At 34.8% G+C, this 23,147-nt stretch overlaps 1 protein-coding gene across 1 annotated transcript in view; it reads left to right on the forward strand.

The window, feature by feature from the left end:
* The window catches only part of mgat4c (mgat4 family member C), a 140,957-nt gene extending 122,261 nt beyond the window's left edge, over positions 1–18,696 (forward strand). The window contains exons 2-4 of the mRNA XM_088923434.1: positions 8,463–8,617; positions 15,955–16,102; positions 16,880–18,696. Of these exons, the coding sequence (XP_088779560.1) occupies positions 8,489–8,617; positions 15,955–16,102; positions 16,880–18,033 (1,431 nt within the window). The 5' untranslated portion in view covers positions 8,463–8,488 and the 3' untranslated portion in view covers positions 18,034–18,696. The remainder of the gene's footprint in view (positions 1–8,462; positions 8,618–15,954; positions 16,103–16,879) is intronic.
* The last annotated feature ends 4,451 nt before the right edge of the window (positions 18,697–23,147 follow it).

Below are 23,147 nucleotides of genomic sequence, written 5' to 3' on the forward strand. Positions count from 1 at the left end.
ATGACCACCAGTTTTCAGTAGGTAAAGTTTTATCTTTATTTATCTTTATTTAGAGCAGATTATTTTGTCCCTTTGTATCTAAGAAATAGTGTGAAAGCTTCCCTGAAGATATGAAAAGTACTCAAGGCAAATAAGCAAGGAAACTATTAGTACAATTAATACATATAAATTGATGTAGGTCTCCTGATAGCAGAGTACGAATAACTGAGAAAAGCAAAAAATAGAGAACACAGCTCTGTACTGCATTTGCAAGCCCCACTTTCAATTTGAATGAAGAATAAACAGCATTGCAGTACATTCTGCATTTTGCAAGTGAAAGCACATATTCTTCTAAACAAAATAAAACATAATTAAAGATGGTACCCTCAAAAGGGTAAGACAAATATAATTGAGAAAGACAAAGACTTGGACATACTGTATGAGGGATTTAAGACATAACTTGGATCTATCATACTTTTTACCTATTTTTCATATTTTAAGTTAATGTTCTTTGCTAAAGATTTTCAAATAGATTCAGAAAACTGAATTAATGAATACACTATATGGCGCTATAAACCACTATTCTTCTTCATAATTGTTATAACAACAGAAACCATTGCATATACTGTGGATTGAAACTGCTTTTCTGTACAGTAGATGATATGTGTTGACAGCATTTAGCCTATATGATGGATAACCAGGTATTACTTGTGTCCACTAGTCATATGGGTCATTACCTATGTCCTTACTTCCTAGTAGCACAACAGGAGAAATGTCCATGTTGTTAAAGAGAAAAGGTACTTACTGTTCCTTCTATGGAGTAATATAAATGAAATTGCTGCCATTTTCCCTTGCAATTTTCTTACGCAGATCATGTATTAAGGGTCCTAGAATGGTGTGACATATGAGAATCTAGTACAATATACAGTACAGTACATTGACTCATCTAGTGATACAAAAGCATTTGCCCTCCTGTAGAAACCGTGCAAAATAATATTATGCAATCACAGTCACAGTTAGACCAATAAAAATAATATGTTTTTAAAGTTTATGGATACGCTTTAGACCTTGTATTATATACTGTGTATGTTTTTTTTTAAATTTCTAACCACAACTTCTCTACAATTAAAGGTATTCAAAAAGAAACATGACACTTTAATCATTTAACATTTTTTTTGCACTTAGAACTAAAATAAGTTGTGGCTAGAGATCTTTATATGCTCTCAGAAATTTGCAATGTTCATTTTCCAGTTCAAACTGCTAGAGTCATCAAATAAGAAACTGCAATGTTCTTCAGTGATGGTGGATGCAGTTTTTACTGCTGAGTCAGACATAGTAAAAGGTTTTGAAATGTCAGGTCACAATACATTTTTAAACTTCATGTCATTCCAGCATGCTAACTGTAAGGTGAATAGTGATTTCAATTGGCTTAATACCATCTCTGTATTGTCAACATTGGACAAATCACCATTATTAGTCTTGGTGTGTTGATTGAAATGTGAGGCAGCATGTTGGCACAGTGTTAGAGCTGCTTCCTTACAGCTCCATGGTCCATTGTCCTTGGACTTATGTTTCAGTCTGTGTGAAGTTTGCAGTTCTCCCTGTGTTAACATGGCCTTCCTCTGGGTTCTGTAATTTTCTCCCATCTTCCAAAGACTTGTTGGGAAGGTTTAACAGGTTATTCTGGTTGCTTCTATCTTTCATGTCCCTCTGACGAAATTTCATCCTATACAGCAGGAGAGAAGTTGCACTACCTTAGCCCTGCCTAGTGTCTATTACTTCTGGTCAAGTTTGGTTTTCTATGACCCTGATTGGGATATTCAGCTTACTGATAATGTATGCATGGATGTTTGTGTGCAAATGTAATCATGTACAGTACGACAAGCATGATTATAGTACAACTACAACACTAACAGTCCTGAAATTTCCACAAAGTTTAAATAGTATTTATTGGTAGTGACTGTGCACAATTCACAAGTGAACCTGAAAGAACATTTTTTTCAGTTCAAAATGTTAATATATCAATTAAGAAACCACAAAAACAATCTAGAGAATAATTGAACCTAATAATGAAGACCAATTATAGCTATTTTGTAATTGTTGCAATCACACTAAATCTTAATAACCTTAGGTTGATTCTGTATCTCATATGACAAAAAGAAAATTAAAGTAGAGATGGTTGTTTTTCATAAATGATTGAGCTGTTTGTAAGTGCTACTAGACAAAAAATATAATCCAAAGATATGTTAATTCATCAGAAGTATAGTTTATTTATGAGACATTAAGCTGCAGTATATACTGTGGTCAATAAAGATCTCATTGCAATTTCTGTTACATTGTTTGTAACAGCAGCAATGTTAACCCCAGTGTCCTGGCTAAATTCCAGTCTGAACAATTTGGCCTCCCTAAAGTGCCCCCTTATTTTATTTGGAGCAGAAATGTATTAGTTCTCTACCTAATCTTCTGTGTAGTGGGGTTTCTGGGACACAGTACTGTAACTGTTGCACATTTGTTGATGGGAAAAGTGGGTCTCCCTCCTATATGTAAAGATCTTTGGAATGAAAGATCATATATACTGTAAAAGTTAATTCTAAATACTAATGGTAATAATTATTCAGATTCTGCAGTCATATGTGTTGCGTGAATGCTTGTACGACTATTCTTAACACAATACTCATGATTGTGGATGTCATATTCCATTTCTGAGCCTTTACATTACTGCCCACCCACTCCCTGACTTACGTAAAGTTTCTGTTCCACAAGTCTTTATGAACTGTAACCTGAATTTTTACCTACAGTAAATTGGAAGGACCCTTCTCTACACAAAGCAGAGAGTTGTCACCCATTATATTTTTTACCCAAAAACAAGAATAATTAAAAATCATACAGTATATACACTTAATATACACAAATACACAAAGTTATACAGTAAAAGATAAAATAAACTTTGGAGACAGAGAGTTAATTGAGGAAGATGTGAAAAACAGATTCCACAATTATATGAAAACAAAAGAAGTGTGTAAAATGTTGCCCAAGTGGATGCTGTTGGTGATTGTATTATTCTTACTCTCCACAATTCATCTGAAGAAATAAATAACTGCAATACTTACTCTTTATGTTTATGCCAGCAGCCATATCATCCTGCAACTCACAACTGGTAACCCACTGAAGCCAAGCAGGTGTGAGCCTGGTTAATACCTGGATGGGAGACCTCCTGGGAAAAACTAAGGTTGCTGCTAGAAGAGGTGTTGGTGGGGCCAGCAGGGGGCACTCACCCTGTGGTCTGTGTGGGTCCTAATGCCCCAGTATAGTGAAGGAGACACTAAACTGTAAAATGGTGGCGTCCTTCAAATGAGACTTAAAACTGAGGTTCTGACTCTCTGTGGTCATTAAAAATCCCAAGGTGTTTTTCGAAAAGAGTACGGGTGTTACCCTGGCATCCTGGCCAAATTTCCCATTAGCCTTTACCAATCATGGCCTCCTAATAATTCCCGTCTATGAATTGGCTTCATCACTCTGTTCTCCTCCCTACTGATAGCTAATGTGTGGTGAGCGTACTGGCGCACTATGGCAGCCCTCACATCATCCAGATGAGTGTTGTACATTGGTGGTAGTGGATCATGTCCAGATGTGCTTATGATGCTCTGCTAGACATCCAGATATCAGTAGTGGAATTCCATCATTAAGAGTACTGGTACTGGGTCGTCACTCTCCTGGTAAAGATCTTTATCTAGAAGACAGATCTGTGTCTCTTACCTTCCCACATGCAAAGATCACAAGGTAATTCTGTGGGTGAGGCACCTCTTTAGCTCCATTCCTGTACCCTTACACATGAAGACACCAGGCTGCTTGGTCAAGAAACACATGATTAGAAATCCTTAATAACACTTAATTCTAAGTAAAATAATTGTCCCTACACTTTCAATATAGATTCTAACATATACAGGATCTATGGCAGTGAATACATTCATGTTGATTATTAAAAAACATCTGTCCACCACTAAAGATTCAGAATTTTGAAAATAAAAATTGAATTTTTATATATACTATCTTTAAGGCTTCAGCTATTAGTGTTCCATAAAATGTGTGACTGGAATGCATTGGAACCTTGCAATGTAACAAATACAAAAGAAACAAGGCAAAAATATTATATTTTATTTGGCCAGCATAATAAGAACATAAAAAAGGTTACAAACAAGCAGAGGCCATTCAGCACATCTGGCTCATTAAGTAGCTGGTAGTTTTGTCAACATTCATTATCCATTTATTTATGAAATATCTCCTGAAAAGTATCATGGTGCAGAAAAAGTGTGTATAACCTAAACCTTGGCCCAGTTGCCAAATTGACAGATATGTTTATTGATTGCATAGTATAGCCCTAAAGATCAGTAAAGGTCCCACTTAGGGCAAGGGAAAAAAATCTATATGAAATTTCTTTCTTCAATATTGAGTCATCACAGCAAATTATTCATGTTTATTTATGAATATTTATTGAGAAGGGTGAAAGCTAATCCATACAACTTTCTTTCTTTTTTATTTCTTACATTCTGCTCCAGTTATGTTTAATAGAACCGTTGGCCTCAATCATGTGTCTGTTGATTTTTGTTCTAATTCTCCAGTGCTAATCGGGGCCTGTAACTGATCTGTTTTTTTTCAGGTTAGACATTTTTCACTCAGTCTTTTCCAATTTCAGATTTCAGAAAAGTCCCCAGTTATACAGCCTTATTTCCAACAACATCAGCACACAGATCATTTCAAAGTCGCTCCTCAAATTTCTAATTAAGAAGGTGCTCCCTTTTTTTTGGAGTAAACTGTTCTTAAGAGCTGATCTTTGATGATGAACAGACATGAGGGAATGACAGTATCTCACACTCCCACTGCGCTTCAGTGTTTTTTACCTTCTGCTTGAGTCCAATTGGTTAAATTGCAACTTGCACATTCGAATGAAGGTTGTCTTGAAACTTTAATTAGCACAAGATTTATACCAATTATAAATCGTATTCAGCTTTGTAGGAGCTGAAAGCAAATTCACAAAATATATCAAATAGATAACTGCAACAAATTAGCTTGTGATTAAGAACTTGGCAAAACCAGCAAACACATGAATACTCCTGGACTAGGATATAAATGAAGGATATCTAGGATATAGTATGAAAAAAAAGGTTAAAAATACAGCATGAAAAAAACTGCTTGGTTACTGTTTCTAAACATTTGTCAGCATTCTAAGTATTCTAAGTATGTTTGTTTTTTAAATGGTGCAGTGGCTAGCATTACTGCCTTGCAGGACTGGAGCCCAGGGTTTAGTTCCTGGAGTTCCTGTATGGAGTTTGAATGTTCTCCCTGTGTTTGCATGGGTTTTCTCTGGGTGCAATCAGAATTGATTCTGGTCAAATTGACCCTGGTCTGAGTATGTGTGTGTTTGTGCCTGTGCCTGCCATTGGATCGATGTCCCATTCAGGCTTTTTCCTGCCTTGTGCCTGTTGCTTGCTGGGATAGGTTCCAGCTCCCCCGCAACCCTGTGTCTGATAAAGAGGTTAGAAAATGTATGTATGAATTACTATTTTCATAGGATATTCAAAACTACTCATATATCAAGATTTATGAAATGATGATAATTTGATCGAAGAGTGCATAGCCAATGAAGATCACTTTGTTAACAAAACTTGTAAAATTACAGCGCCACACCTGAAAATGAGAATTTGCACCATTACTGCAAGGTAACAGGACTGACATCAATTCAAAGCAGATCAAGACAGCAGTGGGGATTTGGAGTAGAACCAAACAGGCAATAATACAGGCAGATAAAATAAAACAGACCGCTGTCATGTTCTGAAACACTCCCCAGTATAAAATTTTATGAATGTAGTGCTTGGGTTAGAATGGTTGTCAAGTGAACCGAAAACAGCAAACAAAAACTTGTGAAAAAGTCATCATCCAAGACCAAACTCAACCAAACAAAACTGCACTATGCAGTAGAATATAGAGTGAACTAAAACTTCACTTATATATTTGCACTTCCTTTAACTTTATAAACAGAAAAATTGGACAGTCTCTAAGTTTCTGTCTTAGGAGTGGGATCTTTAGTTTAGATCAAATGCAGTGCTTGAAACAAATAGTTTCCCAAGCAGAAGGTTAAGTTAAATGATAATCAATGCCATCACATTTCAGTGCCAAGAGAATGTGCTCTATTCTGTTAACTTTACAGAATTTCAAATATAATAATACATTTCAAACTTTTAACAGAATTGGTATTAAATAAAAGCCAAAGTTTAGATTTTTTTTGGGATATAAACCATAGGAGAGTGAAATTTTGGAAGATTTGGTTTAATTTTCATCATCAATATTTTCATGGGCAAAGAGAAATGATCCTTCAGAAAAAAAGGTTTAATCCAGGCAAGATGGCCATCAATTTCTAATATTTCTATAATATTTAAAGCTCTAATATTTCTAATATTCATGAACCATCCGTTGCAGGTCTCTGAAGAATTACTGTTTAAATACCTAAAAGTTACTTTGCTCCAATTAAACAAATGGTACATTTAATTGGATAATCACAAACTCTTTAATGAAAACAATCCCAAGAAAATACTGTATATTAGCAAAATTGATATTATTCAAACATAGAGCATTAAATTAGTAATACATAGGAAGTTAAAAAAAATATACAGGTGTGTTTCCTGGAAGTCCATACAGCCTGTAGCAAAATATTTACTTCAGTAAATATTACTATACTTTACTATATTTTACTTAAGTAAAACTAAAGACTTTAGTTTGTACAGTGCCATCCAAATAATTAGTCAAGCAATTTGCATTTCTTATCAAGAATAGATTAATATAAATGTATATATGATCAATACAGTGTAATATTTTATTTAGGGTAATCCCATGCATACTTTTAATCATATTAGAAAAAAATATACTTTATATTTAACCCAGTGATTTCAACTGATCATACGTATTGGGATACATTCACTTTTTTGTAAATATCAGAGAATAAGAGTCAATTTTTACTTGCATTTTCCCCTGAGCTCGCTACATGTGTGCTCTCCTGGCTGCTGGAATGGAGCAAAATAGTGCAATGAGATTATGTTTTTAAGGATCAGTGAGTACTGTATATCAGTCTGCTTCTGTGAAATATAAGGTACTTTTTCCGTGGTTAGATTTTTCTAAGGCGTGTATGCAGTCTACTATTTCATAGACTTACAAAGATGAAAACTCTGCTGCCTGTTGGACCTATACTCTTATGCAAATATATTATGGACTGTTTGCAACCAGATAAAATGTATTTTATAGGTAAACATACCAGTCTTGAGGCTGTAAACACCTCATGTTTCAAGTGAACAATGCACAAAGAAGTAATACCTTTGTTCTTATCATACATATAGTGTACACGGGTGTAATACTTGTAAAAATATGTTTTAAAATACAACAAATAATTTAGCACTGTAATGTTTAGTTTAGCACTAGTATCTGATCAGCATTGATTTTGAATTGATGTGTACCTTTACTGCCATCTGATGGCTAGATATCTAAATCATACAACTATACAAATATAACTTTGATAGAAAATGTAACTGTCAGATCAAATTGCGTACTATTTGTAAAATGTTACAGACTGTCTAGAAAAAAATATATTACATGAAAAATGTTTGCATTTATATTCATCTTTAATAAAATGAAAATTGTATGAAGCTGTTTAGATAGGATAAAAATAGAATAACTGGAAGGGATACAGATTCAGCTGCACATTGACATTACAAGGCATTTGCTTTAAAAAACAAACTGACTAAAAATAAAAAGGCATAAAACCTACCCTTAGATCTACAAATAAAAAACTATGAATAAAAGTTGCTTCTGATTTGCAGGAGTTCTCTTGTGCAGGAAAAAAAAATATCTTGAATAAGTTAAGACAAGTAAAGTATAGCATACTAAGGAAGGAAAAAAACAAAATAATGCAACGAAATGCTTTCTGGATCTAAAGCTTCTGAGGGGGCCTTTCCCTTTAGCTACCACTAACTAGGACTGCATGCCCGGCCATGCACTCTTACAGTGTGTGACCTACTTTTCATTCATGCTATTTTTAATTACACAAATACTACAAAGATGACCTTGTAAACATTCATTGATTGAGCAAAGGTTTTAGTGTCTGGCATGCTGCTTTTGTGGAAATAATTTTTCCCACCACTGAAAAAATTAATCTCACACAAGATATTTCCCTAAACTCAGTTATGTGTGCATTTACTTAACAGTCCTTCACCAATCTAAAATGAACAGCTATTTTTCCTTGCAGTTGTAAACATCTAATTTGATTGCACTGTAAATAAGCTAAATACATGACAGAATTTTGAAGGGATCACTGTTGAATCTTGGGAGGAAAGGATAATCTAAATGTAAGCATTAGGTTATTTAATGGAAGAGACTAGACTATAAAACAATGTAGACATACTGAGTTTTGCTAATTAGATGTACATTTTTGTTTACAGCAGGTTTTTGGATCTACCTTTTTGTCATGCGGTTGATTCGGAAGTATCTGGACAAAATGAGGTGCTTTCGGAAGCGTTCAGCTATCCCGTTCTTAGGTGCCCTGATCACTTGCCTTCTTTTTGTGAATCTTTATATAGAAGACGGCTATGTATTGGTAAGTACTTACTATGTTTTTAATTTATACTGTACAAAGCCCCTCATCCTAACACCTGTTTTGAACAAGTATTAAAACTGATATGTTCTAATATGGAAAATCCCTAACTGTTAGTTAAGGTGATATTTGATGATATTATTGTGACTGGGGGTGAATTTAAGCAAGGTCAGCAATGTTTCTAATTATCAGCAAGTTACCTTATACTGAAGGTTTGAAAAAATGGGTAGTGTTTTTTTGTTTTTACACAGCTATTTTTGCCGAGATCTAGAATCTAAAAATGTCTCTCTTATTTCAGTAATGGGTCCCTTAGATTTATAAGATGGTCCTCATGCATTAGTATTTTTTTACAGATAGAGATTTCAGCCTTATTAGGATCCATTTTATTATGACACAGGTTCTTCATTTAGGTTTTATTTTCAAGTTCAAGTTTATTGTCATTATACTCATACACAGGTATATGGTTTAATGAAATGCTATTTAGTTAGCACTCAGTAGTACAAAAAACAACAATATAATTGTATAAGAAAAGAAAGACAGAGACAACCGGCAATGTGCAAAACAACAACAGGAAATGTGCAACACAACAACAGATAATGTGCAAAACAACAACAGAAAACAGGTAATATGCAAAACAACATCAGTTGTGCAAACTCATACATCAATAGAATGAAATTAAGAATAGAAAATTATGGGGAGTGAACTTCTTGACATGTGAGGTAGAGGTAGATTTCAATGTTTCTTTGAGTTTTGATAAAGAGAGAAGGCACTGTAAGGGTTCAGATCGTGGGGTGAGAGAGGCTGGGAATTTTATAGTGCAGGAGTAAAAACTCTCTGAGTCCAGGCCCGGATGCTCCGGTACCATTTTCCAGATGGTAGAGGGTCAAACAGTCTATAGCTGGGGTGTGTGTTATTCTAACAATTCATAAATCTAGGAGAGATGTTTTTAGCCTGAGGATTGTACAATATAGGATATCAGAATTTTCTAGAATAACATAAACAGATCTCTCTTAAACAGTAAGGTTCAGAGTTCAGTACTCTTCAGTGTTCAAATAGCCCTTGACCAAAAGTGGCTTCAAGTGTAATTTAAAGGAGGAATTCTCTCATGGCATAATCATCTTGCAATAATGATGATAGATAAAAATGATTCTTTTTGTCTGTTGTCAGCTTCCAGTTCTACCTTTGTAATTACTGTATTGTTGTCTTTTTCTGGCCCTGGGGCCTACAGTACAGTATGTCTGTCCAGTGATCTGTTCCAATGGAGGCTGGCTTAATAACCTCACTAGAAAAGGTCCAGTCATTTAAAGTTAAATTGTTGGTGTTCTAATGTGGGTAATTTAATGATTCAACAGTGAAATAGTTTCACCTAAATTAATTATTGCAAATATTCTACCTTTACCCAAGGCAACTGTGGAATTATAACAAATCAAAACCTGAACATTTTAGAATAAGCTAATCAAGCTGGGAAACAAATGAGCTAACCCAGCTGAAGCTCGTCCTACCACAACAATATTAAACTACTATAAAAGAGGATAATTTGGTCTGAGCTCATTCTCATTTCTGTGGAATTAAGTAAAAAATAAAGCACAACATTCTCACTCTGGACGAGATCCATCACAGAGGTTCACAACTGGGCTAAAGGTATGGGAACTGGAACCCCCAAATGATGTACTTCCTCTAAGTACAATAACATTTGGTCTTAAGTTTGTTAAATAATCTCATTTAACACTAGAAATGTACTGTTCCATTTTGAGTTCATCACATACTATACCAATACCAATCTAAAATCATCATTGTGTGGTATTTCTGAGGATGCTCTATGTCTTCGCCATATTGGTGCGGAAGTACAGTATGCCCTGACTTAGACAGACAACACCTACAGTGTTTGATAATTCTATTATCAAGAGGATGTAGCATCATTTCACCTTCTCATTTAGGCATGAGAACTCCTCCCAAGGTGTATGAATCATATTTGTTTCTCAGGGCTATGCACAGCAGAGTTGTGATTAACACAGTGGCAAACCTGCTTTCCAGGGGAGTTGTGACCATACAGAATGGCACCTACTGTACAAATAGACGTAGTGCCGCATATTTAGGAACATGTTAGATGGGCAGAGGTGGACCTGTTTGCCTCTGCACAGTAACTAACCCACTGTTCACTGGGTTTCTCTTTCAAAGATTGAGAACCTCCTAGAAACCAGTAAAACGGTACACATGTAGCTCAATAGTAGGTAGCTTGGACATTATTATTGGCCCCATTCTGTCTGAGAAAACTGTAATTCCTATTTCTAACCTTGCTAGAGTACATGCCAACCGTCTACAGTACATGCCAACTGATTCATGCCTGCAGTATCTTTTGGCATCTCCAGAGGCTGTTAGACTTAACTGTGACCCATACAATGTACACTGTAGTGTTAGCACAAGCACTGATTGATGCCTGATTGAATAAGACCTTTCTGCTTCAGATAAAGATTGACATTCATTTTTCCCCTTAATTTGTCTTCGGAAAAAAGATCATTGCCAAATGACACGGAAGAGTTTCATTGTATAGTCTTGATATACAGATGTAGCCATTCAAAATGCATGGTAAAATGCTATACCATGGGAAAACATCTACAGCCTACTGCGGTACGTGATTGGCTGACCAAAATGACCGACAGGTGGCTCTTGTGGTGTATTAGTTGTTACTGAAACGATTGCTACTCTTTACTGTGCATGTTTAAATCCACTTAATATGGAATATTAAAATGGAACCTTACAACCTTACGTCTCTGAAGGTCATAAACGATATTAATTTAGGAATATAAATATACAAGCTGTATATGGCTGGTATTGGTAGTTTAAATAAAAAATACACGACAGTGTATTCCACTTTCTTTATAAACATTTTAAGTCACTCGGTTTCTTACTGTGGTTATTTAAGCTTTTACGTGATCCTTCTGACTATATTAAGTTTATATATGTTTCAACCTTTTCTATGAATACCTGTGCTCATTATCACAGTAAAAAAATGCATACTTTTTAGAACTTCCTTGACTCATTCACTGGTGATTATGTAGGAAATATTTCAACCTGTTTCAGCATTCTCATGAAGTGACAGTTTGGTATAGTGGATTAAACGCTTGCCTCTCAACTGTGAGGGTAGTGCTCAAATCCCATTCAAGGCATGTGTTTTTCTTGCAACAAAAACACTAAAAAAATTAAGTAGTGAATATTATGTTCAATATATTGACATTTTATTTTTATATATCACAATGTCTTCAATAAATACATTGAAAATATGAATGAGCAAATATGAATACTGTCAACAGTGGAAGTAAAAAACTGTTTTTATTAATTCAGTTCAATTAAAAAATACTGCATCCCAATGGGACAATTCAAGACAAGCCTTTACAACAAGTCAACTATTAATGATATTAAATTATTAATAATAACAATTTCAGTCTTTTTGTATATTGTTCAGGGTCATTTGTTGTTGTTTTCACAACCTTCGCTTTCTTATTAATACTCCTAATTTTGAGACAGGATGCTTCAGATGTCAATAACTCAATCAACCAATGACACAGAACCTTCAAACCACAGGCATTTTTAAGATTGCGATTTGTGAAATTCTCTAATATATCTAGTATCTAAATATCTAGTACCTGGTTGCATTTTTACAAACCTTAGTTTGAATAAAGCGGATCCCAGGTGTAAAATTATTTAGCATTATGCTACATTTTTATTCATCAGTCAAAGTGTTCTGAAGACTCTCAAAACATAAAAATATAACAATATTGTACTGCACTATGGGCAAATGATTATTTTAATTTTAAAGGAAATTCATGACAAGAAACAATAGCTTGTCAATCCCTAAATTAGACATTGTGTGACTTTAAAATCCTTGAATAAAACAGGTTTAGATAGTTATTTATGGGTTTAGATACAGTAGTTAACATTTTTCTGCACGAAAAATGGGTGATTTGCCTTCGTCATGATCAGCTTAGAATCGTTGTGTGGCTTAAGCGATATACAGAACTAAAAAAGTTTGGTGCCGGCTTCCCTACTTTAAAGGTAACTTCCTCGTGGAAGAATTTTCACCTCGAACGTTTGCCCACCAGCTAACACGCAGACACAAACTGAATAACAATACAAAATGTATTGTAAGAATTTGCGATTACAAACATTTAAAAAAAAACGTACTTGCAAGATCATAGTAATACACTGTTATACAGTCACATTTCTTATAATTGTATATATCAAATATTAATATTAATGTGAATAATAATGTAATAACAAATCAACCTTCAGACGATCTCCAAGATGTTCTGAAAGAGCTTGGGAGGGATTTCTTGGTGCCCGCCTGCGCATTATCATCTCGCACCAACACTATTTAAAACCTCACTCTTCTTTTCTACCTCGCTCACTATTGAGGTCTCCTCCCTGAGCTCAGTAACTTGTTACTTGTCCCAGCGTTTTTTCAAATACTATTCTTCTGGCTTTTGACTCCTTGCTCTCGTACTAGACCACGACTTCACCTCTCGTTTTTGTACTTCAACTCCTCGAAACCCTTCAGGCTTTTTACTCCTAGATCTCGTTCAAAACCATGACTTTGTCTCTCGATTTGGCACCGTATCACTTTGGAATTCTATATACCACCCGATCAGACTCCACCAGAGTAGCCATGTACAGGGTCCTACCTCCCATTGCTTCCTGGAACATGACGCAACGAATATTAGCTGTTTGTCAAAATCATCAAAATTTGCAAGCAATGCATGTTTCTCCTGCAAACTCAACAAAGGTTTATTTTTTATAATTCCGAAACACGTACGATATGCCTCAGGGACTCATTAATAGTATTGTAGTGAATATGGTTCACGCAGGAAAATCAAAATACCGTCCCCCCTCCCAGCCAGGTCTCGCCTCCCACTGTTCCAAAGCCATACAGTTTCAACGCATGTGTGAAATATTTTTCTTAATCCATTTATTAATCCAATCTATTTCTACTCATCTGGCTATGTAAAAAAATATAGTCAAAAGGATCGCTCTAAAGGTTAAATTCCAAGCTGAAAAGACAACTCAACCTGTCTCTTTGTAACTCTTCAGTTTACAACTCGTCCATGGTAAATTATAATTATTATTATTATTTCTGTATTGCATTTAAATTGGAACGTTTTTACAAATATAAGAGGCGATACACAACATGTCTGCTCTATGAATCTTCAGTTTACAGAATAATTCCCGCAGAGCCACACAACATCGTTATAACATACTGTAGTAAACAACAGTGGCTGGGTCACAGTGTAACACGTCTGTCTTCACTGTCATGGTATGGTTTCAACATATTGATAAGCTGTTCTCTGGTTACTAGCAATTGTAAAAATAACACTTCTTCCTTTCTTTGTTTAACTTAAAAGAATTCCACAAAGAAATCCTAATCACAAATTAATCACGAAAACATCACTTATAATAATTCATCCAGATACATACACTCACGCCGGAGCCAACAACTAGCTATAATGGACTATTTTTATGTATTCGTCTGTAGCGGCCTGTGACGGCCAGTGTGTCCGAGTGCCAGGACTTTACTTTGTTCTAAGAGTCGAGACTGGAGGTCGCCCGCGCGTAACCAAAGGGATCTGCCTGAGGTTAGCCCAGCAGAAAGCCTCGTAAACCACCAGTACCCCACCACGAATGCTTGCCTGATCAACGAGTGAACTACAGTCGGAACTGTAGACAACTGAATATCAGTATTCAGGACTAGCGCTACATAGTGAACGAACCGGTCTTCTTCCCATCTAAAGAGTGTGACTTACTTGGACCCACAGTCACTTTCCATGTGCACAATCTCTGCTAGTTAAGCCAGGACTAACTAGCTGGTCTTCAGAGAGCCCACAGCCAGCGCGCTGCAGCAGAAATCTCTCCCTCCTTCTCCCACACCTCACGCCAAACCAGGACTGCCAGAGGACGCCGACTGGACGCAGCAGCAGCCTGTCGCTGTTCCCTTGTGTCCGCGGGAGATCTGAATCCACACAGATTGGATGAGTATTCAACATTCTGCATTACAGCTCAAGAATTCAATTGTTATCTCAACCCCAGTTGATATCAATTTAATTCCTACGAGTGACGTACTTGCTTTTGAGTATCTAGTGTAGAAGTTGTAATCAAAGCTCATTAACAAAACGGTATAAATGAATGATATACTGAATGTATGTCTCTCTTGGTTTGTAACTCTTCGTTATTGAATATATGCCTTTTGTATTCTCCTAACCCTCACTATAAGATCTGTTATGTTTATATGCACATTTTATATATTAATAAACGTATTGTCATGTATTAGTATCCATGTGTGTGCATTGCTGAGTTATCCTGCAAGGTCGGTGTTCTAATAGCCATCAAAGAATAATTTTGTGACTTACTGCTACAATTAATAATTGTCCCTACACATCTATGTAAGAAACAAACTGAAAGAAATTCTCCGATCGGGCTTTGAACCGCCTGGGTGCAGCGCACTACATTACAGTCAATTGCCCAAGATCACTATAAGGACAATAAAACTTAAAAAAAAAAACGAATTTCAAAATGTTTCCAAAACGTCCACTTATAAATTCCATATTAATATTACTATCAAGTGGTATTAAATCAGTACAAGTTGTATTTTTTTACAATAACAGCAAGTGGTGTTCTTACTATGTATTCTTAAAAAAAGAATAAAACGTTATATTTTTATGAAGTACAGCATATAATCTTTATAATATTAGAACAAGCACGTTAAAACCACAACCCACTGTAAGTTACCAAGTTAAAAACTTTGATGCATAAAATATTTATGCATAATTAAAATATTTATGAAGAAGGTGGAAGGTTGTGTACTTTTGTCCAACTGAGCAATCTTGCTTTTATAAAATATACCTACTGTTTACTGTGTAACATGATGTAATCCAAGGTTCAAAATTATTAAACAGTTTACAATGTAAATTCTTTAATTGGAAAAAGATTGCCCCTTAGCATTAACCGGGATTCGAAGCCAGGCGGTTTCTGGCGACAGCCCAAATGCCGCACATGAGACGTTAAGCTTTCCCATCTCCACCTGGCGGTTTTACAAGGTATTTTACATACAGTAATTTTAAAAGGACACGTGGTATTATGCGGTACCTTTCGGCACGTGCACTGCGATTTACTGCAACACCCCTTGTGCATTTTGAATGGCTAAATCTGTATAGTTTCAATAACATGACACATATCTGAAAAATATATGTAGTGTCAAGTGATACCATGTCTGAGTGAAATTGAGAAAAAAAAATGAGATGAACATCTTCATTTCACATGTTTAAATTATTTTCTTGTAAACTTGTTTTTAGGAAGAGGACAAGAGACAGCTACGAGAAGCATCAATGCATCAACTGAATTCTGAACGCTATGTTCCTACATTTAAAGACTTATCTAACTTCACTGGAACTATAAATGTCACATTCCGCTACCTTGCTGGATCACCTTTAGCTAGAAAAAGTGAGTAGCGTTTTAAAGTATATCATAATCCAAATAAATAAATATTTACAGTAAACTTTTAATTCAGAATTAAATTGTCATATATTATAGTTATGAGAGTAAATACCTTGAACCAGTGTTGCTATCAATTTTCCTGATTTTTTAATTGCCTTGGGAGAAAAATACCTCATTTTTGCCCAGTCCTCACACTGTGAAGAACTTGTTAATTGCCCATTTTGAGAATAATATACTGTTGTTTGACGTAATTTGATACTTCTCTTGCTTAAGTTTTCTTTTGATGAAAAAAAAAACACTGCTCAATACACAAACACACACTAGTTATGTCTGAAAATTAGTGCTGGCAAAAACTCTACAACCAAGTGTTTAAAGAGGTACGTACAATACATCAGTAAATTAGAAATATTCAGCACTATTTTAGCATGTCATCACCCTCATGGTTTATTATACAAACAGTAATCTGTGTATAATAACAGTATCATGAGGTCTTTCAGGTTAAACTATGAAAATTCACAAAGACTATACACCGTCTAATTTAAGTATTACGCCTTCCCACTGTTCCTTATTTGCATAGCTTTCAGAGCAAAATAGGCATTACCAGGAAAATGAATGCCTATTCGCACTGACATACCAAGTCCATGCTAATTTCCCAAGAATAATTTCACAAAATTATGCAGTAATGAAACACACAGACATAAACCAAAGCATTTCCCATTACCTTACCGTACTATCATCTGTGCTGCATGTGTGATGGTCATCTTTGTTTTTTTCTTTTTGCAGAATACTTAACCATTGGACTTTCATCTGTGAAAAGAAAAAGAGGGAACTATTTACTGGAAACAATAAAATCTATTTTTGACCAGTCCAGTTATGAAGAACTAAAAGAGATTGTAGTTGTTGTTCATCTCGCAGACTTTGATTTGGCATGGTGTGAATGTTTAGTGCAAGACATCTCCAGAAAGTTTGCCCACCATATTATAGCTGGGAGACTACTGGTCATACATGCTCCTGAAGAGTACTATCCAGCTTTAGATGGATTAAAGAGAAACTATAATGACCCTGAAGATAGGGTCAGGTTCCGATCTAAACAAAACATTGACTATGCCTTCCTTTTAAGCTTTTGCAGCAATCTCTCTGATTATTATATGATGCTGGAAGATGATGTCCGATGTGCAAAAAACTTCTTAACTGCTATGAAAAAAGTCATTACCTCACGGGAAGGATCCTACTGGGTTACACTTGAGTTTTCCAAGTTGGGATACATTGGGAAACTCTACCACTCGCATGATCTTCCACGTTTGGCTCACTTTCTCTTGATGTTCTACCAGGAAATGCCATGTGATTGGCTTCTCATTCACTTTAGAGGGCTTCTTGCACAAAAGGATGTCATAAGATTCAAGCCATCTCTGTTTCAGCACATGGGTTATTATTCTTCTTACAAGGGAGCTGAGAACAAATTAAAGGATGATGACTTTGAAGAGGACTCTTTTGATATTCCTGATAATCCACCTGCCAATCTGTATACAAATATCAATGTATTTGAAAATTATGATGCCAGTAAAGCATACAGCAGTGGAGATGAGTACTTCTGGGGCAAGTCACCTTCTACAGGAGACTTCTTTTTAATTGTATTTGATAAGTCAACCAAGATTAACAGAATTAAAATTGTCACAGGCACAGACGACCGTCAAAATGATATTTTGCATCACGGAGCCTTAGAAGTTGGGGAGAAAATTGTGGGTACTAAAAAAGGAAAACAGTGTTCAGCTTTCATTACCTTAGGTGAATTTAAAAATGGGAACATTGAAGTCCAGGATGTGGAACATAAAATTTCATTTGATATTGAATGTGTAAGAATTGTTGTGACAGCTAGTCAAAAGGAGTGGCTGATTATAAGAAGTATAAGCCTCTGGACTACACAGCCCTCAAATTAATAAATACAGGTTTTCTGCTGTAATTTCATTTACACAATATGTGTTAGTTTTTATTTATTGATTTAATTTTAAATGAAATAAAACTGAAATAAAACTGAAATAATGATACAAGAAAAATCATCATAAGCAATATCTGTACTTGTTTTGCAATGAAAATTGTCCATTATTTACTTTTAAGTACAGGCCACTCTTTCTAGAGAAAACACCATTATCCTAAACCAAAGGAACAGTTTAATTCAGTCCACAGTTTTCAGCCCCTTTATTGTATACAGTGGATTGTTTTCATATTTTTTCTTAGAATATTTCTAAGAATTTTAAATAATTTACATATTTAGAACACCTTTTGTTTGCTACAGCATATGACCTGTCATATCTAAGTATGAAAACAATGAGACCTTCTTTGACAACTATAATTAAAGTAAATATAAAGGTGACTTTTCCATTGTTGAGTAGGACATAATTCAAGTGAAGCAAAGAACAGTCATTGATGTGTCATTTTTGTTTATGGACTATTCATTGGGAATTGAATTGAAGAATTTACATGTCTGTTGGATTATTACAAGAACTTAAGCAGCTGATGAGTCTGACCTCATAGCACAAGGGACGTCTGTATCTTCTAATTCATGTTTAATAATAATATTGTATCTCAAAGGATCCAAAAAACATACATACTATATACACACAGTATAGGAAGAGTCCCATTTCATTCACCACCTAAGAGCACCACCCACCAAGGTAGCACATAGCTGCCATTATAAGCTGTCAGCCCTACTACATAAGAGATCAGGTAGAGAATTTCTTTATTAATTGAATTAGCCATGACACAAAGGTTAACACTCCTGTTCTCATGCGTGCAATGTCATGCCATCTTAATTAACCAAGTAGTTAGAATTTTAGTTTAACATCTCATTCAATTTACTTTGCTCCTAATCAGGAACAACAAAGTTTACCCGTTCACCAACCTTTTTTTTACATTTTGGTCCATGGGGAAGAGTTCTCACTATTGATTCACTATCATCACTTACAGAAACAACCTGGTTTTCCATGGAGATTTCCCAACCGAGGATTGAACAGCCCTAGCCTTGTTTAGCTTGGATTTAAGAAGACGTTCACAAGGATTAACGGCATCCAAGAATCATGTGCTTTGTGAATGTTTATTGAGTATTTTAAGTATGATACATTTTGGCTTAAGCTCCTTGGATAAGGGGTAACTTCCTGGCCATAGGATGAGGCTCCCTGTTCAGAGAGAGGAGTTAACCAAGGGGTAGCTGCAAAAGTGGAGATGGGGTAGAAGCAGGATGGTTGCAACAAAATATGAGAAGAGATGGTGGGAAGATATATATATAGAAAAAGTCGGTAATGACTGAGATTTAAAACAGATGGGTGAAATTGACTTTGTCATTATCCCTCTTGAACTACAGTTAAGAAAAGTAGTCCAAGTACATAGCTGCTTCAGCATTCGTAGGCTGCAAAGGAAAAGGTAAAGGTTTATTCCATTCTGAAAAGAGAAGAAACGAAACACAACTGTGGTTTCGGCTGTGGAGCCTTCTTCTTAACCAAAGTGTTATCTTGAATACTCACAGATAATCCACAATTTTTCCATCTATCAATTTTCATTTTACTTTTCTCGGTGAGCATCATGGCATGTATGCTTCTCACTGTTTTAAAATTAAAATAACAAGAAGTGAAATAAAATTTGTCTAGGCTTAAGTTTGGTTTTGAATATACCAAGATACTGAAATACACTGAAAGGGGAATATAATATATTTTACTTAGATTGTTAAATCCAATTTAGAGAAATAAAAACTTGTCAGAACATAGAAATAATTTAATTATCTTAACTTCATTTACTTCAAGGTCAGCATGAATCACAAAAAAGAGCATTGAATTTTCTAAGGAATAGAATGAGCATACATGTATAATTTGCTGTAATTAAATATATATATAAACTCTAGAAAAAGGATGAACACAAATTGTTATTCATCTTTGTTATGGGAAAGGATGGAGGAGGGTAGACTCATAATAAACAATATTAATTTTTTATCATGAAGGCTTTGATTAAGTTAAACATTCAATTACTCTGCTAAACAATAACAATAATGAATGTTACATTTTATTTTCTCAGATATATCAAAACAGTTTGTAATGTAGTGTTCAATAATCTTTATCAACTCACTTTTAAGTAAATATGATTGGAATATTTAAAATCATGTTTCTTTACATGGCACCTGAAACTGAATATAAAAGGAAGATGTGTGCAATATGCAGTGTACTTTATTTATATCTCTTTAGATGACTTCTTATAACACCCAGGAACTATTTTATATCTAATTAGAGTATTTATTTCTACAAAGCATAACATACTGTAAAATGCACCACAGATAATTAAAGTAGAAAATCAGTGCCAAATAATAAACTCATTGTTTCAAAGTCAGTGTTAATATTGTGAATTTCCTTAAATTATTTCTTTAACGGTTAAAGGTGCACTTTTTCTTTTAATACAAATGTGTTTCATATCAAATAAGTTTTTCTTTAACAGAACTTAAAACATTATTTCACTCTTTAGAGATATACTAAATGGTACATTTTAAGTTCAATGATACCAACATGCCTCTGTTAAACAAAAGATTTACAGGAAGTACAGTATGCTGTATGTTATTCTGAACAGCTGAACGAATGGAAGGAATGAACGGAACAAGACTAATTTTGACTCATTCAGGCCTTAGTACATAACAAAATAATAAACTGGATAGGTTCAAAACAACAGTATATACAATAATGGGATTGGAATTATTCAAACAACATAATTTAGGCAATTGTTTAGTTTTTGCTTCCAATCCATATTCTATGTAAGCACATTGCTGCCACCAAGGGAAAAAAACATTTGCCCCCTTATCGAGATAGCGAAGTATTTTGAAATTACGAGAACAAATTATCTCATAATTATGAGATAGCAATGGTTACTTCAGTGTACGTACAACCTGTTACATTGTACACTGAACGCATCTAGAAGCCACCGTGAACTTGGCTGGCACTTTCAGTTTAATGATCATGTCAGTGTACAGCACTGCAGATTTCATACTGATTTACTTTTAACTGGGGTTTAGTCATTGCAATTTTTAGCAAAGGACTAGTTATTATGAGATAAGGGTGAGCTTATTGGAGCTCCTTGGTGGCAGCAATTTTTGCTTGAAGGAATGCTTTGTACTGATGCCACTGTCAACTATAAAACCTTTGGTTTATGTCACTCAGCATCTAGGCCAAATGTGATGTTCAGTTTTAAGTGTATTTATAAATTGTTCTATTCCTATATACAGTATATACACTGAACTATTCCTGATCCAAATTTAAAGATGAAGTGCTGTTTAAAATAGATTTGAATTCTGAATAAATGTCAATGTTCACAATTGTCAAAACTGAGACAACACTCTGAAAGCATCATTTCAATTATTCCCCCAAGTGCAGTCTACAGCCGTGCTAGCAGCCACAGACATGAACATGTGGGTCAGGTGCAGTACACAGTTACAGTATTTGCTGAACATCAGTAAAAATTGGTTTCTCTTTCTGTTGTAGTTTCTGTTGTACTGTTGTTCTGTAACTAGATGACACGGGGAACTGGAGGAGGATCAAACATATTAATTTTAAATGTATAATAGACAATTAGCTTTTTTTTACTACGGGCTCCGAGTATGCATTACAACACTCTGTACATAGTGGATAACTCCACTATGCCAAAAGACTGGTCCTTTGCTATTGCAGAGTTCTACACTGTCTAGTTTTCAGAGGGTGATGATGTCACTTATGTAATTGATCAAATTAACAATTTGCCTTACGAATGACATCACAATCGCATTGACATTCATACTGTAGGTACTGTATCACTATTGAATGGCGCAACTAGGACAACCAGTGTGTGTCCCCCGAGCAAGTGACTATAATGTATCACTGCATAGTATGTTTTGTATTTGAGTATAACTTATTTCTATCTGAAAAGTTAACTTCTGCATAAATGTAATCTTTTTTAGTCCCCCTACTTTATCCAGATTTCGCAATTGAAGTATCTTCGCTGATGACCCAAATCCTTTTCAATATATTGTCACTGCTGTTAGCTTCTTTAATTGGTAAAAAGTGATTTCTAGGGTCATGAATTCCAATCAGGTGAGCATTTGATAAAAAACAGGATATTGTAAAAAATAAGTCCCAATGTAAAAAAGAGAATATAACCATATACTTTTTAAAGAACATACAGTAAAAGGAGTTTGCAGGGGATATTGTCTTCCAGAAAATACATAGCTCAAATCATTCATGCTTCCATGCTAGAAAATAAAGAGAAAAATGTAGAAATTAGGAAAAATCACCATTACATTTAATACAACAATATAAAAACTGCTCTGATCATCTTTAATTCTATATCAACATTTAATTGCACAAAAACCCATATTCAAAGGTCTGATATTGCTTTCATTTTACTCAGTCCATTGCACACAGGGGAGGTGATAAGACAAGTACAAAGCACCAAACACTTTGATTCTGAAGGAGAAATGTTCTCTCAAAGTATGTGAAGTATAATGTAAAATTAATAAGTTATTATTACAGATATTTGTTTACAGACATAGCCATTTTTAAATATTTATTTTTGTATCATCTAAGATTACAAGTGATCTAGTGGAACAAATGAATATTATTACTTCTAATACAATTACATTAGTCTAACAAGCCTGTAGTTATTTTAAGACAATTGTAAAGTTTCGCATGATGATCTTTTGAATGATGTATCATTTAAGCCCATATTTGCATTTCATAATCACCATAGTGCAAGGGATAGAATTAATTATGTAAACCATCTAACAGTTTGGTGTATGTTTTTTTCATTAATCTTTGTAGAAACTTTTTGGCAAACAAAATGTCTGTGTGGAAAAAATATTCAGTAGACCTCAACAAACAATTATCTAAATTAACTTGCAAGTAAAGAGATATTCTTACTTAATACAGCCTTATATTATTAACTTGTAAAACAATGTAATTATGTATATAATTGGCTCAGTCAGCAGAACTCAGCTGAATCCACTGTTTCATACTATTGTTTTTGTTGAAGTGTTGGGAATTAGACAGTA

Source organism: Atractosteus spatula, chromosome 8 (genome assembly GCF_055471065.1).
Source record: "Atractosteus spatula isolate fAtrSpa1 chromosome 8, fAtrSpa1.hap1, whole genome shotgun sequence".
NCBI lineage: Eukaryota > Metazoa > Chordata > Actinopteri > Semionotiformes > Lepisosteidae > Atractosteus > Atractosteus spatula.